Consider the following 20,587-nt stretch of genomic DNA (forward strand, 5'->3'; position numbering starts at 1 on the left):
TACTCTCCCACACGCACTCTCATTGTGTGAAGTGTAAAGTGAAAGAGCTCCATCTCCTTCTCCAAGCTAGTAGAGAAGTTGAGAGAGCTACACCAACACTCTTGGCTATGAAATGCAAATCCAACCAAGATCCATGCTTCAATGCTTAAGCTTGCCATCTTCTCCATCTTCATTAATATGCTATTATGTATGCTAGCAAGAAGAGTGAAGATAAGTGAGGAACTACTTCTTTCTCTTATGGAATATTTCTTCTTTCTCTCCCTACCCTCATTCCCCGCTAGCTCCCTCCACATTCGAAGGTATTTGAGGCCTTGGGACTGAGGCTTGGGATAGTTAATGCTTTTTGCAAAGTTTATGTTATGCTCGTGATGCATGAAGTTTTCCATCTTCATTGCATCACCTAGGTCACAAAGATTGTATTGTACCAAGTCTCTCTTGATGGGAGAATCTATAATACAAATGCCTATTGGAGGGGGGACCGGGTCCGCGTAAATCCAGTCCTCAATTATTGTCATGTTCTCTAAACTCTCTCTCTTGCAAAAGTATTGTTCATGCCAAGTTAACTAAGTACTATGTTTATGTTTCTACCTTCAATTAAGTTCACCCTCTATGGTCTGAAATTAATCTCACAGAAGTGCTTTCTCTACTTTTCCTAATTCCGCTACTCTCAGAGTTCATAGGCCATTTCCATTACACCATTTGTGATGCATTTTGTTGTCTAGTCACTCGTACTCCTTTTCCCTTTCATAAGCTCATTTTAGATCACTTGCGCGAAAGTGCAAAGCACTATAGACATCAAATAAACAATCACCAATGTCTTCGTTGCTACTCCACACCCTTACTACTTTGGTACATAGAACAACGTGGGTGTGCACCTAGGTCTAGGCTCATTGCACATGCATCTTCCCTTCTAACTACAAAATCAACATCAACTTCGACACCTCTTGCATAAACATCAGCTTTTCCTGTTGCCCCCAACAGGGCAAACGGAAAGACGCTTCTCCGCCCCATCTCACACCAACTACACGACTTCGGGCAAAGGTTCTTTGAGATTCGTTGCCTTCTCTCGGAGTCCTCCCCTTCTCATAGTTACAATACATAGCTTCTCTTTCACTTACACCATCCACTACTCACACCGCACGTCCATCTTCCTCTGCATAGGAACCTCCATCACCCACTCACATTGACCTCTGTTACGACACCTCGTCGGCTCACTCATCTGCACCACTCTCCAGCAATACACCGGCTACCTCTCCACATGGCATCTCTCATTATATTTCACGCACTCCACGATCACTGGCATCCATCTTCACCACTATAGATTGTTACCCTACACTCCCCATAGAGCTAACTCATGACACACCACTTTAGACACCTCCTACCACCCTACCATTCACAATTGATTTCTCCACCTCGGCCTCTCATCCTACTACCCTGACAACCCACCTTGACTCAGGTCAAGTGCTCTCAAACTCTCACGCTATCACCATGCAGGTTCGAGAGCACATAGACACATTCTTGTCTCTACACACACTTACAACAAATCTACTATTCTCAAACTTCAAGATAGAGAGATTGGGGATAGAGAACCTCGACCTTCGTCGGATCGTGAATCGCCAAGCTTCTACCATCGTTGCTTAGGACACTTGAGTGGCTTCTTTACAGGAGGATCTTCATCGCCTAGCTGAGCGCTATAGCAATCTGCTTCATTGAGCGACTAGGGTAGAGCACACCTTGGCTACCTCCATGGCGCTCACCTGGATGACATCCTTGGAGATAGAGGTTTCTTTGGCTCCACCGGTGATTCGATCTTGACTTCCATCTCAGATACGCCATCTCTTAGCACCCAACCATGGGCTGTTATTGACCCAACCACCTTCACCATCTTACTCGCCCCCATCTTCTCCACCTACGGCTTGGCAGTACACTTTACCTTCTTTGAGCACCACACTTCCTGCCCCTACCACACACCTACTCCCCACTTCTCACACCACTATCACAGACACCACACTTCCACCCGACACACTCACTTCTTCTCCCACTATCCCCCATGCACACTCACTCTCTTTACTACCTGCACCATCTCCATCTGCTGCACCAGTTTCTTTCGCTCACATGTCACCACTAGCGGATACTCGGACGGAGAGCTTGTCAGAGCTTGGACATTTGCTCTCGCCTACATCCCTATCGCTCGAGGATGCAGGCTCCATCGGCTACACTCGTAGCACATGTTAGTGCAATAGTAGCACATGTTAGTCTCGTGGGGTCAATGGTAGGCGGCCTCACTTCCCCTCTATCACCGGCTCGAGTACCTTATCTTCTTCAGTCATCATCTTCCTCCATCTCTACACTACCATCCACTCCTATAGGTCCAATACCTACCTCTCTACCACCCAACCATACTGTAGCCTTGGCAGCTTCTACTTTACAATTCCACCCATTATAGGCCCACTTTACACCTTAACCATTTCCATACATGGGCCTAGCCACACCCCCATTTTACCCTCCACATGGATCTCCCACAACATCCTCCACACCCTCCTACTACTCGTCCCCACCACCAGGCTATCATGTGCAGTACCCACACTCACCTCTGCACTTCCCTTCTCCCTACCCTTTTTTGCCATACCCCATGTCGCATCGAACCCCAGATCCATCTGCCTCTTTCTCCCACTAACTCACCACCTTTTTTGAGGCCATTGTACATACCAGGTTGTAATTTTCCTCTCATGTTTCACTATGGTTTCCCTATTTCAGTTGAGTCTTCAACTTTTGGTGCGTCACTCACTAGCCAGATCACTCTCGGGACGGTGAGTGGCCAGCCAAGCGACTAGTGGCCAGACTCACCAATGGCTTCACCAGGCCACCAAAAGCAGAACCAGACTCTCTCTCTCTCTCTCTCTCTCTCTCTCTCTCTCTCTCTCTCTCTCTCTCTCTCTCTCTCTCTCTCTCTCTCTCTCTCTCTCTCTCTCTCTCTCTCTCTCTCTCAAGTGTGGTAGATTGGTTATTTCATTTCCCCCTTGAGTAGCGTAAAGGAGCCAATTTAGGCAAAAATTTGTGCATGATCTGCTGCACAATTTTGAGCCTGAAGGGACATAAAAAAAAGCGGTGCAAAGTAGGCATCTACCATAAAGAATGCAATGAGAATAGCACGACACAAGCGAGGAACGATGCCAAGTACGTATTATGTTAGTATGGAGCCTGATTTACCCCTTGTAATTTTATGTATTGAAAACGCACATTTGTAAGGCCCTCGGTATGAGGAGAAGCCATTGTGCGTGAAGAAAAATCACTCACCGAAAACTAAAATCACTCGCCAGAAACCCAGATTTTCAAGGTCGGAGGGTGGCTGGAAAGTGACCGGTCGGTTGGTCGGTGGCCGATTTCAAAGGAGGACTCGTCTTCTCAAGGGCGGCCACACATGGGTGGATTGGAGGGTCCGATTTGGACTTGTCTACACAAGGGCGGCTACACATGGCTACCTCTCATGAGAGAGGGCAGCCCTTTTGGCCTATAAAAGGAGGCCTCTTCTACACACATTGTGGTACATTGTGAAGTTGATGTGAGGTGGTGAGAGTGAAACAAGGCGGGAGCTCCAAAAGGGTATAATCCCTTTGTAATCTACTTCTTGTTTTGAAGCACTAAAGCCATTGAGTGGCTGCTTGCCCGTGGACGTAGCCCACATTAGGTGAACCATGTGTGTCGTGTGTACTCTCTCTCTCTCTACTCTATAATCTCTTGTGTGTGAAAATCTTCTCTCCCATTAAGTAATCTACTTAATTATCTACTTAGCTACGTCATATCTCCTAACATATTCTTGTGTAGCAAAAGTGCATACTAGAGAGAAGAGGGGGGTTTAGAGGCGTGATAGCCAGCAAGGATCGATCCTATTGGAATTAGGGTTGCAGAGAAACGCACACAGGTTGGAGAAGATGAAGGAAGCTCAAGGCACACAACTGAGAGTATGTTACTTAGTGTGCAATGGAAAGATAGATAGCCATAGAGTGATGGACGTATATACAATGCATGGGGGAAAAAACCTCCTAAAGAGGGGAAAAATGCCCCGATGGTCCTAATGTGTTCACACACATCACTACCACATGTATATGGTAACAAATCCGTCCTGGAGTGATGCGGTGAACGAGAGAAGGCACATAAGTCAAGGGAAGTGCCATGCCCTGAGGACATGATCAGTCCACAAAGGGGAGTAAGCCCAAAGCTTTGCAGAAAGCTTCTCACTTCTCACGAGACGATGCCTTTGTGAAAATATCTGCAAGGTTGTCATGTGTTGACACATAAGCCAAGCTGATCTCTCGTGTTGAGAGCCTCTCCTTGACATAGTGGCAATGCACCTCAATGTGCTTTGTGTGAGCATGAAAAACTGAGTTCCTCGCAACTGCCAATGCGCTCTGACTGTCAATGTAGATAGCGTTGGCAGTGTCCTGCCCAACACCCAAATCAACGTCTGAGCCATACACACTCAACCGTAGCTATGAAGACTGCTCTGTACTCAGCCTCACAACTTGAAGTGGCCACATCAGGTTGCTTCTTGCTCAACCATGATATACATGAATTGCCAAGCATGAAACAAAAACCAATTGTGGACACTCGCATGTCAAAACAACAAGCCCAATCTGAGTCCGAAAAAGCATGTAAGTATGGCAGCAATGATCCCTCCTTGGGATAAAACAAGCCAGGATGTAAACTGCTACTAAGGTAGCAAAAATCCTCTTGACAGCTTGCCAATGCTTAGACCCTGGGCTATGCATAAATATGCTGACATGTGAGACTGCAAACTAAATATCCGGCCTCGTGTTGCATACATAAATGAGCCATCCAACAACAGTTTGGTAAAGAGTGACATCTGCAGGATCACCAACATCATGAAGACTCAATTTCAAACATGTTTCCATGGAAGTGGCAATAGGTTTACAATCCTCAAGTCCAAACTTACATAGCAATGTCTCTATGTAACTTTTCTGACACAAGGCAATACCACCATCACACTGCTTAAACTGTGTACCCAATGAATGATGCAACAACCCCAAATATTTCATCTTGAAAGTAGCATTCAAATCACCTTAAATTCAACAATATGTCTCTCATTTGGTCCAGTGATCAGCAAATCATCTACATAAAGAACCACAATGAGAAGTACATCACCCTCACGCTTTACATACAAGGTGCTTTTTGTTGGATTGTTACAAAATCCTCATTTGACCAAATGAGTGTGAGCTTTCTCATACCAAGCACGAGGAGATTGCTTCAACCCATACAAAGCCTTCTTACATCTGCACACTTTGTCCTCTTGTCCTTTCTTGACAAAACCATGAGGCTGCGTTACATAAACTTCCTCAAATATGTCACCATTCAAGAAAGCAGTAACAATGTCTGATTAATGTACATCCCAACCAAAATGGGCTGCCAATGCACATAGAAAACGAACAGTATTCATACGACAAGTAAAAGCAAAAGTTTCTTCATAATCTATGCCTTTTTGCTGCGCATAGCCTTTTGCAACAAGTCGAACCTTATGGCAATCAACCTCACCATCCGGCTTGCGTTTCAACTTGTAAACCCACTTTGTACCAATGGCCTTTTTGCCAGGAGGCAAATCACATAAAGTCCATGTGTCATTTTTTAAAAGTGCATCATATTCTGATTGCATGGCAAGCATCCAATTTTTTAATTTTGTGCTTCATCAAAAGAGAGAGGTTCCTCAATATCATGTAAGCTAGACACAGCCACAACATAACAATCTGATGCATAAGATGCATGGCGAGACCTTGAACGAGTATGACTAGACAAAGGTGCATCCAATTTACTGACACGCAATGTATGCACCAGCCATTTTGGCATACCTCTAGCCTGCTCATTTTCAGTCCTTTCCTCATCAAGTACATCATGTACATCTGCATCAGTAATAGGCTGATCAGTAACATTTTTGGAAACCCCCATAGGTTGTACATTTGCCTCATTGGAATTTACATTTGCCTCATAGGTTGTACATTTGCCTCATTGGAATTTACATTCGAACTTCCACCACTAAAAAGAGGCAACAAAGTGTCATAAATGTCTTGTGAGCTTACATTACTGTCTCTAGTACATGACAGCAAGGGCTGAACAGAATCTTCCACAAACACTACATCCCGTGAAACCAGAATATGCTTTGTTTGCAGTTGATACAACCTGTAACCTTTGCTTTCAGCACTATAACCAACAAAAATACATTTGACAGCCTTATCATCCAATTTTCTACGTTGTGTTTGTGGCACCAAAGCATATGCCAAACAGCCAAAAACACGAATGTGCTCAATAGAAGGCTTTCTATCATGCCATGCTTCATATGGAGTAATAGACTACAAAGCTTTCGTAGGACACCTGTTAAGTACATAAGTGGCACACATGGTGGCCTCAAGCCAAAAAGAATGCGGCAGAGCTTGACTTTTGACCTCCATCGTGCCATTTTTGTAAGTGACCTGTTTTTCCTCTCAGCTACACCGTTTTGCTGAGGCGTATAAGGCACTGTACATTGGTGTTTTATCCCACAACTAGCCAGAAATGCATTAAATTTATGAGACATATACTCTTCCCCTCGCCCATTAGTACATTTCGATACATTTTTAGCCATAGCCAGAAATTGTTTGAAGCACTTGAAAACTTCTGATTTCGCTTTAAGCGGAAACCATGCATGCCTGGAGTAATCATCAAACAAAGTCACGAAGTACTGGTAATTGCCCAAGGATAGAGTTTGCATGGGCCCACAAACATCACTATGCATAAGCTGTAACCTACATGTGGCCCTAACTGAGTGGCCCTAACTGAACCATCCTTTGGAAACTTAGAACGTTGCATTTTACCCAAAATACAGCCTTCACAAACATGTTTGACAGGTGCTTCAAGAGGCGGCAAATAAGCAACCATATTAGATTTTTGCAAACGCAGCAAATTGGCAAAATTCAAATGCCAAAACGTGCATGCCACAAATTTGCATCTGAAACAGCCCTTGAATTTGCAATTGCATTTGCAACATTTTGTCCACACTTGTCATACAAAGTGAGCTTATACAGTCCACAACACAAAAGGCCAGATGCAACAATTTCATCACCAAAACTGAGATCATGAACTGTACATTTGTCATCCACAAATTTGACTACAAGTCCAAGTCTAGCAATTGCAGATACAAACAAAAGATTCTTATTGATCCTAGGTACATAAAGTGCATTAACAAGTGTGAAGTAACTTCCATTTGTAGCAATAAGCACAATCTTTCCAACTCCTTGAACAGGATAAGAGACATTGTTAGCACAAGTGACTGAATTCCCATGAGGGACAGACTCGAGAGAGGTGACCAATTCACGATGTGAGGTAATGTGCTTTGTAGCACCACTGTCGAAATACCACACATGTGAATCTGCAGCAATTGACATGCATGCATCGTGGACAACAGGATTGTAAGTGCACTCCGCACTAAAAGCCCATTCTGCATCAACATTAGCATCGTAGTCTCCTTTCACAGAAGACTCAACAATGGCTGCATTTGTAGTGGAACCACCCTCTTTCTTCTTAGCCTCTTTGGCCTTCAACTTAGGACACTCCTTGATCAAGTGATCATTAGCTTTACAATAATGGCAACGCATCTTCTTTTTGCCCTTATCACCAGAATTGCCAGACGAAGTGCTGCCAGCAGAAGCATTGGGAACAAAAGTTTTGCCACTCGCAGCACAACCATAAGAAGTGGCTGCATTGCTGTTACCACCCTTTCTTTGAGAAGCAATAAAAGCTTGTTCAACTGCACGCTGTCTAGTCCTTTTTTTTTTTGGAAAGCAACTCTTGCAATGACAATGTGCATAATGCATCAAACTTGACAACTTCAGGATTTCCTTGGGTCATAAGTCTCCAAGTACTAGCAAAAGTCTGGTAAGAATCAGTTAAGGCATCAAGGATAGTCTGCACAAGGGAGCTGTCTGAAATGACTTCACCTGCAGAAATAAGTTGCTCATTGATATCCTTGACACCAGCAAGGAAAGTGTCCATATCATCTTCCTCATGCATAATCTTCGATTCCAGCTCTTTACGCAGTAAAGCAATTTTAGCCTCATTGCGGCTTGCATAAAGACCTGCTAGAATATCCCAAGCCTGTTTTGCAGATTTCGCTGAACGAATGTGAGGAGTAATGGTACGCTTCACAGACAACGCAATCAACGCATGAGCCCGCGCATCCTTTACATCCCAACGAGCTTGTTCTGTCTTAGGCAAAACAACTCTAATAGCAGCAATCCTTGCAGCAAGTCCTGCCACATCCTCAGAACCAGGACGTACATCAATGTCGTCCACAATATTCTAGACGCCCTTTGAAACAAGAACATGTTGCATCATCTAAGCCCACATAGGATAATTGTCCCCATCCAATCTATCCTCAGCAGCAAACATCTTAAACACATCTGTGCTGTTGTCAGCCATGGAAAATGCCTGCACCTAATGTGAAAACTGCCCGAAATGAGGAGAAACTGAGTGAGACCATCACGTGCTATATAGCACAACCCGCAATAGATTGTATGGCACCTGTTATGCAGTATTTGGCACTGACAAAAATTCTGCACAAAACGATGAAATTGCCTGCACAGACCTGGCTATAGTGGAAACGGAGGCTGAAATTAGTCTGAATCAAAAATTTGAGCAGACTAATGTTAGGAAATAAGACGTAGCTAAATAGATAATTGAGTAGATTACTTAATGGAGAGAGACAGATTTACATACACGAGATTATAGAGTAGAGAGAGAGAGAGAGAGAGAGAGAGTACACACGATATACGTGGTTCACCCAATGTGGGCTACGTCCACGGGAAAGCAGCCACTCAATGGCTTTAGTACTTCAAAACAAGAAGTAGTTTACAAAGGGATTATACCCTTAATGGAGCTCCCGCCTTGCTTCACTCTCACCACCTCACACTCACCTTGTTGCATCAACTTCACACTCTATAAAATGTGTGTAGAAATGGCCTCCTTTTATAGGCCAAAAGGGCTGCCCTCTCTTATGAGAGGCATCCATGTGTAGCTGCCCTTGTGTGAATAAGTCCAAATCGGACCCTCCAATCCGCCCATGGGTGGCCGCCCTTGTGTAAACAAATCCACTTTTGAATTCGGCCACCGGCCACCGGCCATTGACTTCCGACCACCACCGGCCAACCGACGGTTGTTTTCCAACCACTTTTCGGCCGCCGTCCGGCCATAATATTCCGGTGAAAAGGAATATTCCGACGAGGGAAAAAAAAGTCTCGGGGGTTTCCGCCCCCGAGGCCCCTAAAGTTGTCCCTGATTTTTGGCCGTGAAAATTTTGGTTTCCAGCGAGTGATTTTCCTTTACGCACGCGATGGCTTCTCCTCATAATGGGGGCCTTACAAATGTGTGTTTTTACCACAGAAAATTACAAGGGTAAATCAGGCTCCATACTTAACACTAGAATGGTAACCTAACAGGACATAAAAGTGTCCTTTCAGGGTTTTGGGAAAAAATTCCAAAACCATAGTAGATCCACTCATTTTGAAAAATCCTTTCATGAGCTTATAGTTCAATAACTACTATGTATGGAAAAAATGAGAAACTTGTAATTTTTCTCATCCCTTGGTCACTACAAGCCTCCAAAGTTGATGGACCAATGCATTTTGCCCAAAATAGCAATTTCTTACGGTTGATTGCATATAAATAAGAGTGGGGATTTTTGTAGGACATGAGATAAAATGCCCCGTTAACTTCAATGGGTTGGTGACCAAAAGATATGGTTGCTTTTACCTCACTATTTTTTTTTTGGGCAAAAAAATAGGTACAAAAGAGTTGCTTTTTTGCCATTCTGGGACGTATCATCAAAGTTTCTATAGTCATGCTCAATACAGATACTATATACATGTTTTCTTAGTTCCCTTTGGGCCTTTGGATTCAAAAGGAGTCATGGAGCATGTCAAAAGGATAATGGATCTCTTACAATTGGAACCTTGGGGGCAATGATAAAGTGCTAAATACAGCAAACAGTAAAAAATTGGGTTTAGCATTATGACCTCTAGAAACCCATAGAAACTACTCAATTTCTAGCCAAGTTTGTAGTCTATGATTAGATATGGTTACTACCTACAAAATACACACAATTGGCCTAAGAAACTAGCAATATTGAGAAAGCTATACTTGCTACTCTAAAATATATCGTATTCTTCAGCAATCAAGAAACTCAACCATTACCATATACTATGCTATATAGCATATTAGGTCCCTCAAAACTCAAGGAAGATTACCTTTATGTTATACATTACACTTACACAATCAAAATTGAATTTGGATATCAAGAAAGCCACCAAAAAAATCATAAAAGTGCTAATTTTGGCCAAAAAACAAGATTATGCAATTCTTGTAAATTGGTCATAACTTTCAATTTTAACACTTAGCTCTCCCTACAAGCATCAAAACATGTTGAGAACTATGAAGGCCTAACCTCTAGCCATATAAACCTCACAAACATGAAGTTTAAAGTGGTATAGTTGCCAAAAATTGAAAAAAAGCCAAAAACAGGACCCGTTTTTTCACACAGTTTAGGCTCAAAAATGTTGTGGAAGAGTAAGATTAATGGTGAGATCGATACTCCAAAAAAAATGCTAAGTTTTTTTCAGCTCATAAGGCAACTTTGTGGATATATAGCACCTAGAAATTCATTTTCATACTCGTGAAATAATTCAAGCAAAATGGTCACTTAACAGGACACAAAAGTGTCCTGTTACCATTCTAGTGTTAACAATCTCCCACTAGGAGACTGATCTCCAAACCAAACCTGTGTGACTGCTTTCCATTCTGGCTTCTTATCCTTGAATGCCGATTGAAGATGAGCAAAAGCTCAACTTCTCCTTGTTGACCACCTTTGTAAACATGTCTGCAAGATTTTCACTTGTATGCACCTTTCCTAGCTTTAGCTGTCCCTCTTCCAAAAGAGTGAGTATGAAGTGATATCTCACCTCAATGTGCTTTGTCCTTGAATGAAAGGCTAAGTTCTTTGCAAGATGGATAGTGCTTTGGCTATCACTGTACAAGACACAATTGTCTTGTTTGAATCCAAGCTCTTCTAAGAATCTATGAAGCCATAGAATTTCTTTGCTTGCCTCCGTCATTGCTACATACTCTGCTTCCATGGTAGAAAGTGAAACCACTTTCTGCAGCTTTGAAGCCCAGCTTACTGTTGTGCCTCCAACCGTGAACACATAGCTAGTAGTGCTCTTTCGAGTATCTTTGTCACCTGCCATATCTGCATCAGCATACCCTTCTAGAAAAATATCAGTTCCTCCAAAATACAAAGCATTTGTTGTTGTCCCTTTTAGATACCTAAGTATCCACTTCACAGCTTGCCAATGCTCTTTACCTGGGTTGTCCATGAACCTACTCACAACTCCCACTGCATGTGCAATGTCTGGCCTTGTCCAGACCATAACATACATTAGAGAACCTACCGTTGCAGCATATGGAACTTTATACATATAGGCTATCTCCTCTTGTGTCTTTGGACACATATCCTTTGTTAGTTTAAAGTGACCAGCCAAAGGTGTAGAAACTAGTTTTGCATTTTGCATTGCAAACCTTTCTAGTACCTTCTTGATGTAATCTTCTTGAGATAGCTTTATTGTCTTCTTTGTCCTGTCCCTTTATATTTTCATACCAAGTATCCTCTTTGCAGCACCTAAATCTTTCATTGAAAAAGATTTAGACAGCTCCTCTTTTAGGTCTTTGATGTCCTGCATGTTAGCACTTGCAATCAACATGTCATCAGCATACAACATTAGAATGATGAATTTCCCATCTCCCAAATTCTTCGTGTAGACGAAGTGATCCGAGTTGCATCTTGTGAATCCATGATCCAACATCCATCGATCAAACTTCAAGTACCATTGTCTTGATGCTTGCTTTAAACCATACAAGCTCTTCTTTAATCTGCAAACCATTTTCTCCTTACCTTTTACTTCATACCCCTTTGCTTGAAGCATGTAGATTTCCTCCTCTAAGTCACCATGAGGGAATGCCGTATTTACATCCATTTGCTCGAGATTTAGATCATGAGCAGCCACAAGGCTTAAGACAAGCCTAATTGAGTTCATTTTTACAACAGGAGAGAATATTTCATTGAAGTCAATACCTTTCTTTTGAGAAAACCCTTTTACCACAAGCCTAGACTTGTACCTTTTCTTCCCACCTTCTTCTTCCTTCAGCTTGTACACCCATTTGTTTTGAAGTGCCCGCTTACCTTTAGGAAACTCAACCAACTCCCATGTTTGGTTGCGATGTAGTGAGTCCATCTCCACTTGCATGCTCTTCGTCCATTCTTCTTTGGATTCATGTTGCATAACTTCTTCGTATGATTCCGGCTCTCCAGAATTTGAGATCAAGAGACGGTTGAAGGAAGGAACAAACCTTTCTGGAGGTCTACTTGCTCTTGTAGATCTTTGGGGAATAGGTTGAGGCTCCTCATTTGGTTGACGTTGTTGCACATTGTCATCGTTTGCAGTCCTTGAGTCTTCACCGTCCTCAAGCTCCATGTACTCATCACCTGTTTCTTTTGTTTGTTTTCTTTCCAAGTAATCTTTGTATATATTTTGTTCGTTAAAAATTACATCCCTACTCCTTAAGATTTTACCATCTTCAGGATTCCATAGGCGATACCCAAAGTCACCTTCTCCATAGCCAATGAAGAAACACTTTTTAGACTTTGCATCTAGCTTTGATCTTACGCTTCTATCTATGTGCATGAAAGCCTCACACCCAAACACTTTGAGAAATGCATAATTCACCGGTTTACCTGTCCATGCCTCTTCTGGAACTCCCCCATCCAATGCTGTTGAGGGTGACCGATTGATTAAGTACACAATTGTACTTACAGCTTTCGCCCAAAGATCAAGTGATAGGCCTGCATGTAGCCGCATGCTTCGTGCTCGCTCCATGATTGTCCTGTTCATCCTTTCCGAAATCCCATTTTGTTGAGGTGTCCTTTGCCTCGGAATGCCATTGCTAGCACAAAAGCTTGGCTCCAATATTCACCTCCATTGTCGGATCTAAGGCATTTAACCTTGGTACCTATTTCATTCTCCACAAAGGCTTTCCACCTTTGAAATATGGAAAATACATCGGACTTATTCTTCATGACATAAAACCATGTTTTTCTAGTCGCATCGTCTATGAATGTTACATAGTACAATGAGCCACCAAGTGATGGTGTACTTGCAGGACCCCAAACATCAGAATGAATCAACTCAAGTTTTTTATTTTTTCTTTCATTTCTTGATTTTTGAAATTTTTTCCTCTGTTGTTTACCATAAACACAATCTTCACATAACTCTAAGTTCACTTCTTTCAAACCTGATAGAAGCTTCTTTGTTTGAAGGATTTGCATTCTTTTGGCACTCATATGCCCAAGTTGGTAGTGCCACACCGCACTGTCAACTTCTGTAGTTGCTGCACAAAATGAAGGTTGCGTGCTAACAGTACACAAGTAAAGTGTACCGACTTTTCCTCCCTTGGCAACCACCAAAGATCCCTTTGAGATCTTCCACCATTTGTTTCCGAATGCAATGTTGTGACCTTCATCGTCCAATTGTCCTGTAGAGATCAAATTTTTGCGAAGAGAAGGAACATGCCTAACATCTTTAAGCTTCCATTCATTTTCGTTAGTAGTTTTGACAGAAACTGTTTTGCCGACAATCTCACAAGCTTCATCATCTCCCAAGTATACATATCCAAAATTACCTTTGGTGTAGTCTTGGAAATGTTGCTTGCACAGTGGTGTCGCATGGAATGAAGCCCCGAAATCTACTATCCAGGAATTAGACACATTGTCTAATGAGAGAATTAAAGCATCTTGCTCTACTTTACCTGCCACATTGGCCTCCGATGTTGGCTTGTTGTCTTGAGACTCTGTCTCCTTCTTCTTCTTGGACTAGCAATCCTTCTTGACGTGGCCCTTCTTGCCGCAGTTCCAACGTTCAAGAACTGACTTTGTGCGTGACTTGCTCCGCCTTGAGCGATCACGACCCTTTTGGTTTTTGAATCTCTCCTTAGGCCTTCCTCTTGTTTCCACTGACAGTGCAGCACTTGATGGTTCTCCCGTGCTTCTCCTTCGTATTTCCTCGCTTAGGAGAACACCCACAACATCATCAAACTTAAGAGTATTTGTGCCAGAAATAGAATTACTTACAGCCATCACAAGGCTGTCCCAACTATCCGGTAAAGATGATAGTATAAGGAGAGCTCGCACTTCGTCATCGAAATTGATTTTCACCGATCGAAGTTGACTTATGTTTGTGTTAAAGTCATTTAGGTGTTCTACAACTGAACCATTCTCTGCCATCTTTAGATTGAACAAGTGCTTCATAAGAAATACCTTATTGGATGCTGATGGTTTCTCGTAGAAGTTGTCAAGTGACTTCATCAAGTCCTCCGTGGTCTTCATCTCCGAAACATTGAAGGCCACCGTTGACGCCAAGCTTAACCGGATTGTTTCCAATGCCTTTCGATCAAGGACAATCCATGCTTCATCTGCCATTGTTGCGGGCTTCTTCGCAAGACCGCCTAGTGGCAAATAGAGATCCTTCTGGTAGAGATAGTCTTCAATCTGCATCTTCCAATGTTCGTAGTTTTTGCCGTTGAACTTCTCAATCTTGAGCTTCCCTTCCTCCGCCATAACTCCCACTCAATTCAAGAATCCTTTCCTTGAGATAACTTAGCTACGAGCAAACCTTGCTCTGATACCAGTTGTTAGGAAATAAGACGTAGCTAAATAGATAATTGAGTAGATTACTTAATGGAGAGAGACAGATTTACATACACGAGATTAGAGAGAGAGAGAGAGAGAGAGAGAGTACATACGATATACGTGGTACATACGATACCCTTAATGGAGCCCCCGCCTTGCTTCACTCTCACCACCTCACACTCACCTTGTTGCATCAACTTCACGCTCTATAAATTGTGTGTAGAAATGGCCTCCTTTTATAGGCCAAAAGGGCTGCCCTCTCTTATGAGAGGCAGCCATGTGTAGCCGCCCTTGTGTGAATAAGTCCAAATCGGACCCTCCAATCCGCCCATGTGTGGCCGCCCTTGTGTAAACAAATCCGCTTTTGAATTCAGCCACCGGCCATTGAATTCGGCCACCGGCCACCGGCCATTGACTTTCGGCGAGTGATTTTCCTTTACGCACGGGATGGCTTCTCCTCATAATGGGGGCCTTACAAATGTGCGTTTTTACCACAGAAAATTACAAGGGTAAATCAGGCTCCATACTTAACAACTAAGCTCTACGAGCTTACCCAAAATTTTTGTCGACCTACAAATGCTCGCCAAAGCTCACTGAAATCGGAGAAAGCGAGCAGGCGTGTGTTGGAGCTGCTTGCGACTAAGGCTGTGGGAGGATGCAACCTGCTCTGATACGAATTGTTGGAATTAGGGTTGCAGAGAAACGCACACAGCTTGGAGAAGACGAAGGAAGCTCAAGGCACACAACTGAGAGTATGCTACTTAGTGTGCAATGGAAAGATAGATAGCCCTAGAGTGATGGGCGTATATACAATGCACGGGGAAAAAAACCTCCTAAAGAGGGAAAAAATGGCCCGACGGTCCTAGTGTGTTCACACACATCACTACCATATGTATATGGGAACATATCCCACCATCAAATGGTAATGATCTGCTCCCCACCATGATAAGGATGGAGTCGCTCGTTGATGTGTTGCCTCTAAAATGGAGCGATATAGCACCTTTCTTTGGGATTCAACGAGTCCCTATTTCGGGACTTGTCTTTAAGTGGTCCCTTTACCCTTGATTTCAAGATAGTGGTGGCATCAACTCAAGATGGAGAAGAACGTAGAAAAAGTGCCCGCCCCTTGCTTAGGGTTGTTAAATTGGGGAATTTATCCCCCCCCCCTCCTTCTTGCAGTGTTAGAAAAAAATTGGGGTCGAGTGTATTTTTTAATTGGCTGCAATCGTAAAATCCTGGTTAGATTTTGAGCTTGCCTTTAACACTAGTTCTATAATCGGACACTCAAGTGTCCTAAGACACTAAAGTGTCATGTTTTCCCAGCAACTTGTCATAATTATTTAGTGAAGCTAGAAAAAAGATTTATAGCTCACATTCAAACCTTAAGTCAGTTATGAGGTGAAGAACATAGTAAAATTTAAAAAATTAACACCAAATTAAGATTATGGTGATAAGTTTTAAGATGGAAAAAAAAATTAGTGCAGTTTTAACAAAATTTTCATAAATTGAATATAACTTCTCATCAAGATAAGATTTTGCCTAGATTTAAAGGTGTATGGATAGGAAAAAACTTATTATAGCAAGAAATTGAGCTTCATAAATTAGTTATGAGACTAGATTTTTGTTATAATTAAATATCGAAACCTTGAAAACGTTGAGAAAGAGGAAACTTTTGGTCTTTCAAGGCCTTTTTCATTAACACGATGAAGTTATGGGAAAAAACTTAGGGCCTATAATGTATATATAGGCCAATACCCATCAATTAATTAGCATGTTTCAAGGTTTCAAACTCACAAGTATCTTGTAATTTAAGCTCATTTAAAAGATATTATAGTGCGTAGTTTTTTGCAAAAAAATACATTGCTATGAAAAACTAATGAAAGTGTGTACATAAATTTTCCAATTGTGTTCATATGAGGTATTTGTATACAAATAAGTGAGATTAATAGAAAAATTCAAAAGTGGACTTTATTTTTATGCTAATTTCTGATAAATAAAAAAATAGGAATTACAACAAGCGTAATTTTTGGTTGGGATAAGACATAAATGGCCAAATGTACTGGCTTGCATAGCTATCAAATAGTATCACCTTATATAATGTTGTCATAGATTTAGTATATACGCATCATAAGACATTGCAAATTTAGATGAAGTAAATGTTTTATGTGTTCATTAATTGAATTCGTAAACGTTGCAGATTTGACCCACACAACTTTCTATATTTAATTCTAGTCACAAAGAATTTCTTTTCACATGATAATTACAAAAAAGTCTAACACACCATGGATTATTGCATGCACCCTACTCTTTTTTTTCTTAACCTAAAGTACGAGTTTTAGTGAAATATCGACAATTGTTTTGCGTCGGTGCTTTTCATGAGTGTAGTTACTATTGAGGTTGTGTACAAGAGTGACAAATTATAATTTTTATGAGCACTTCATATAACATTTTATAAGTTTGTAAAAACATTTTTTGAGACGTTTTCTAGATTTCATGTAACATTTTATTTAAATTCCTAAAAAAAGGACCGAACCGGGAACTTTACCTGCGAAAGTTTCAAATTTTGACCTAATAACCGGGAAAATGCGTTATTTTTCTAGCTGCTTATTTTGACAAACCCGCGCAAACTGCCAGTGGTTGCAGCAGATGGGCGACCACAGCACGCCAAGGCATTGCGCCTCCAATCGCTGCAAATTCCATGGCATTCTTTCTCTGGATAAGCCTCCTCCCGACATGCTTTCCTCAGCCCACCACGCCAAATCGCATTTCCTACAGGACAGCGACAGTGGTAATCCCCCTTCTTTTCTGGTTTTTCTCCAAAGCCCTTCTTGCTCCTCTCTACCTACTCCCTTCTTTTCTCGCAGAGCGCGTTAGGGTTACTGTGAGAGCGCGGCCGTTCATGAAGGTCGAAGAGGGCCACGAGAATGAGATACCTGTTGTTTTCGTCAACCCTGTGAAAAGCACTGTCACAGTGAGGAGAAAGCAAGCATGCTTCACTCTTACCCTCCCCATTTTGTTGCACAACACACATCTGTGGACATCCTTTTGGCAGAAGAAGCCATAATCATGATCCGTGCTCCATACGTCTGAATGCCAATCTTCTATGTCTTCATAGCAGGGGAAGCTTTGTGGACTATACAGAGTTCAAATTTGATGCGGTTCTTGGTGATTCAGCCACCCAAGCAGATGTTTATCAAGTTGCTGCACAGCCAATTGTTCTGGCAAGCAGTCTTAACAACTCTGCTTTTCTTCTGGATGTTTTTCCCCTATACTGCCCACTCCTCAATTTCCAGAAACTGAACAGGATGTCTTAGAAGGTTATAATGGCACAATCATGGCATACGGACAAACAGGAGCAGGCAAAACATACACACTGTCAGATGTGGTAATCAATGAAACAAACGGATCAAGAGTTGAAGGTATGAATGATGTCTTGAACAGATATCAATGTCGTGTAATGCTTTGATGCTTTTAAAGGAAGAGTAATGAAGTGTTCTCCGTTTGTACAATACTTGATTCCTGGGATTTGAAAAGAACATGGAGTAACTTCGGTCCACAAGTTTGTGAGGATTTTGTATCAGGTACTGAGGCCCGTAGTTTGACAGGAGTGTTGGCATTTCAATGGTGGCAACGGAGCTTGGGTTTGTATGGGCTGCTTTTTGGGTATACCAACTTATGCGCAGAATAATTCACCACATCAATAACCAAGGCTCTTACACATTTTGCAATGTGAATTGCCTAACCTACCTTTCTTTTGAATTTGGAAAATCCCCCAAAATGACCAAGTCTACTAAATGGGCGTTCAAAAGAGATATAAAGTCAAAATGTTGATATCAATATCAGTACACCATCCAGCCAATCAGGTTAACTGCAATCTCAAGCTTGGCTTGCAATCTCTCTTTCTCTCTCTTTTTTATTGAGACAAATAGGGAGTTTACAAAGGCTACTTTGCATATATATAGTGATGCAGTCCGAGATCGGTTGACACAGCTGGATTTGCCCAATAAATACAACTTTTTAAATAATCTCTGCGCCATGTATCCCAGGAGGAGAGACGAATCAAGGAGGAATTTTCACAAGATGGGAATCACTAAGCACAACTCCCAGACTACCACCAGCCTCTGAAATTTGCTGCTGGAACTTTGGTAGTAACCATGGCAACCTAATTGTGACAACAAGACCCTCACCCAAGCTAGCAAGATCGTTCATCTGCCTTCATCTGTATAAATAACAGTAAGCTCTGCCAAAGTCAAGGGGAGTCCATGCAAGAGCTTGTCTAGCTTGATCTGATGTTTCAAACTGGTATTGAACCCTGAAGCAACCTCTCCCAACGGAGAGACGATCACACTCTTGGGAAGCAGCATGTCAACAAAGATAGCCTTGAGGTAGTCCATTAGCTGTCTACCTGACAGCGTGTATCCCACCACCTTGCATACCAAACAATAGTCCTCCAAAGAAACCAATTTACTGTGCAAGAGCTTGACTAGCTTGATCTGATGTCTCAAACTAGTATTGAAAGAAGCAACCTCTCCCCAATGGAGAGAGAACCACAATCCTGGGAATAGGCATGCCAGATTCATGAAACAAAATGAAAAGCTTAGATTTATAGTTGTTAAAGTCAAAAAGCAAAAGGTGTATGGACAGGTTCCAAACATATGGAGGAAACTCTTTGAAAGCCCTTGCTCCTGTTTTAATCACAAGTAATGACAGTTTGCAACCTTCCCCATGTACACTGGTTTCAAGATTCCCTATCGAAGTGTAGAGTTCAGCAATGTAAACTTGAAAATATGTGCCTCCTTATTCTCTGATCATAATATTGACTTCATTCTGAAAATTTTGGTCCAAGGTTCATGATACCTTGATCACTTTGGCGCCATTTCAGTCTTTATTTGATCTTTGCAACATAGGTATTATTCCAAGATCTGCTGCAAACATATTTGAGTATGCTGCTAATGACAAAAGTCACGAGTATCACATATCAATGAGCTACATTCAGATTTACATGGAAACAGTAAGTGCCGTGGCTTTCTTAACTTCTACTACAATTGATATGAATGTTTCGGATGCATTATTATGATGGTGCTGTTTGTCAATATGACTGTAGATCCAAGATTTGTTGAATCCAGAAACATCAAATCTTCAAATTCGAGAAGGAGAGGATGGGGGAATCTTCATAGCAGGTGTGCATGAGGTGTGTTTAATATGCTCTTAACACGTGATCTTGCATCCTATGTTTGTATTTGATGCTTTAAGTAGATAATTTAGGGAGAGTGAGTATTTCAGCTGCATGTAAAATGTAGCGGAAGTGAATGTTGAACTTTGCTCAAGATGAGTGCTTCGAACTGTGCTCAAGGGTTCCTTTTACTTACGGAAGGGAGAGCCTTCCGTTCCTTTAATGAGAGAGTGGAAATGATCACAAACAAAGTGGATAAACATTGTCAATGAAGGTGCTGAGACTGAGAGGTAGAGACAAAAGAATACGACACCAGAAAGTTGTCAAACCCTCCTCCAAGGGCCCCACTCTCTATGGCGAGAGAGGTCTATGCTATTGATTGCACAATCCTCGTACAATGGTCTAAATGCAATGGACTTGCCGACGATGTCGATGACGATGACGAGACAGGCTGAAAACTAAAAACGCTAGGGGCTGAAATCTGCAAATCTTCTTTCTGCTGAATTCTGACTCTATGTCAGTGACTACGGCGATGACGACGCGACGATGATGCGTTGAAAACGCAGATGCTGAAATCTGCGAATAGTGGGTTGAATCTGCAAACTCTGGCTGATCTGACCGTGCAGCGAGGATCTGTT

General features: G+C 42.0%; 1 protein-coding gene and 1 pseudogene across 4 annotated transcripts in view; both read left to right on the forward strand.

Annotated features, from left to right (window-relative positions):
- The first annotated feature begins 813 nt into the window (after nt 1-813).
- LOC147465428 (uncharacterized) lies at nt 814-1,641 on the forward strand (annotated as a pseudogene).
- A 15,743-nt stretch (nt 1,642-17,384) lies between these two features.
- The window catches only part of LOC147465429 (uncharacterized), a 74,190-nt gene continuing 70,987 nt past the window's right edge, over nt 17,385-20,587 (forward strand). For 3 of the 4 annotated variants that reach the window (XM_086520049.1, XM_086520031.1, XM_086520056.1), the window contains exons 1-5: nt 17,432-17,758; nt 17,895-17,997; nt 18,081-18,195; nt 19,684-19,787; nt 19,881-19,967. In XM_086520049.1, the coding sequence (XP_086376175.1) occupies nt 17,475-17,758; nt 17,895-17,997; nt 18,081-18,195; nt 19,684-19,787; nt 19,881-19,967 (693 nt within the window). In that variant the 5' untranslated portion in view covers nt 17,432-17,474. Of the gene's footprint in view, nt 17,759-17,894; nt 17,998-18,080; nt 18,196-19,683; nt 19,788-19,880; nt 19,968-20,587 lie in introns of all 4 variants that reach the window. The other variant, XM_086520040.1, reaches the window with a different exon arrangement.

Source organism: Adiantum capillus-veneris, chromosome 1 (genome assembly GCF_014529385.1).
Source record: "Adiantum capillus-veneris isolate H3 chromosome 1, ASM1452938v2, whole genome shotgun sequence".
Taxonomy (NCBI): domain Eukaryota; kingdom Viridiplantae; phylum Streptophyta; class Polypodiopsida; order Polypodiales; family Pteridaceae; genus Adiantum; species Adiantum capillus-veneris.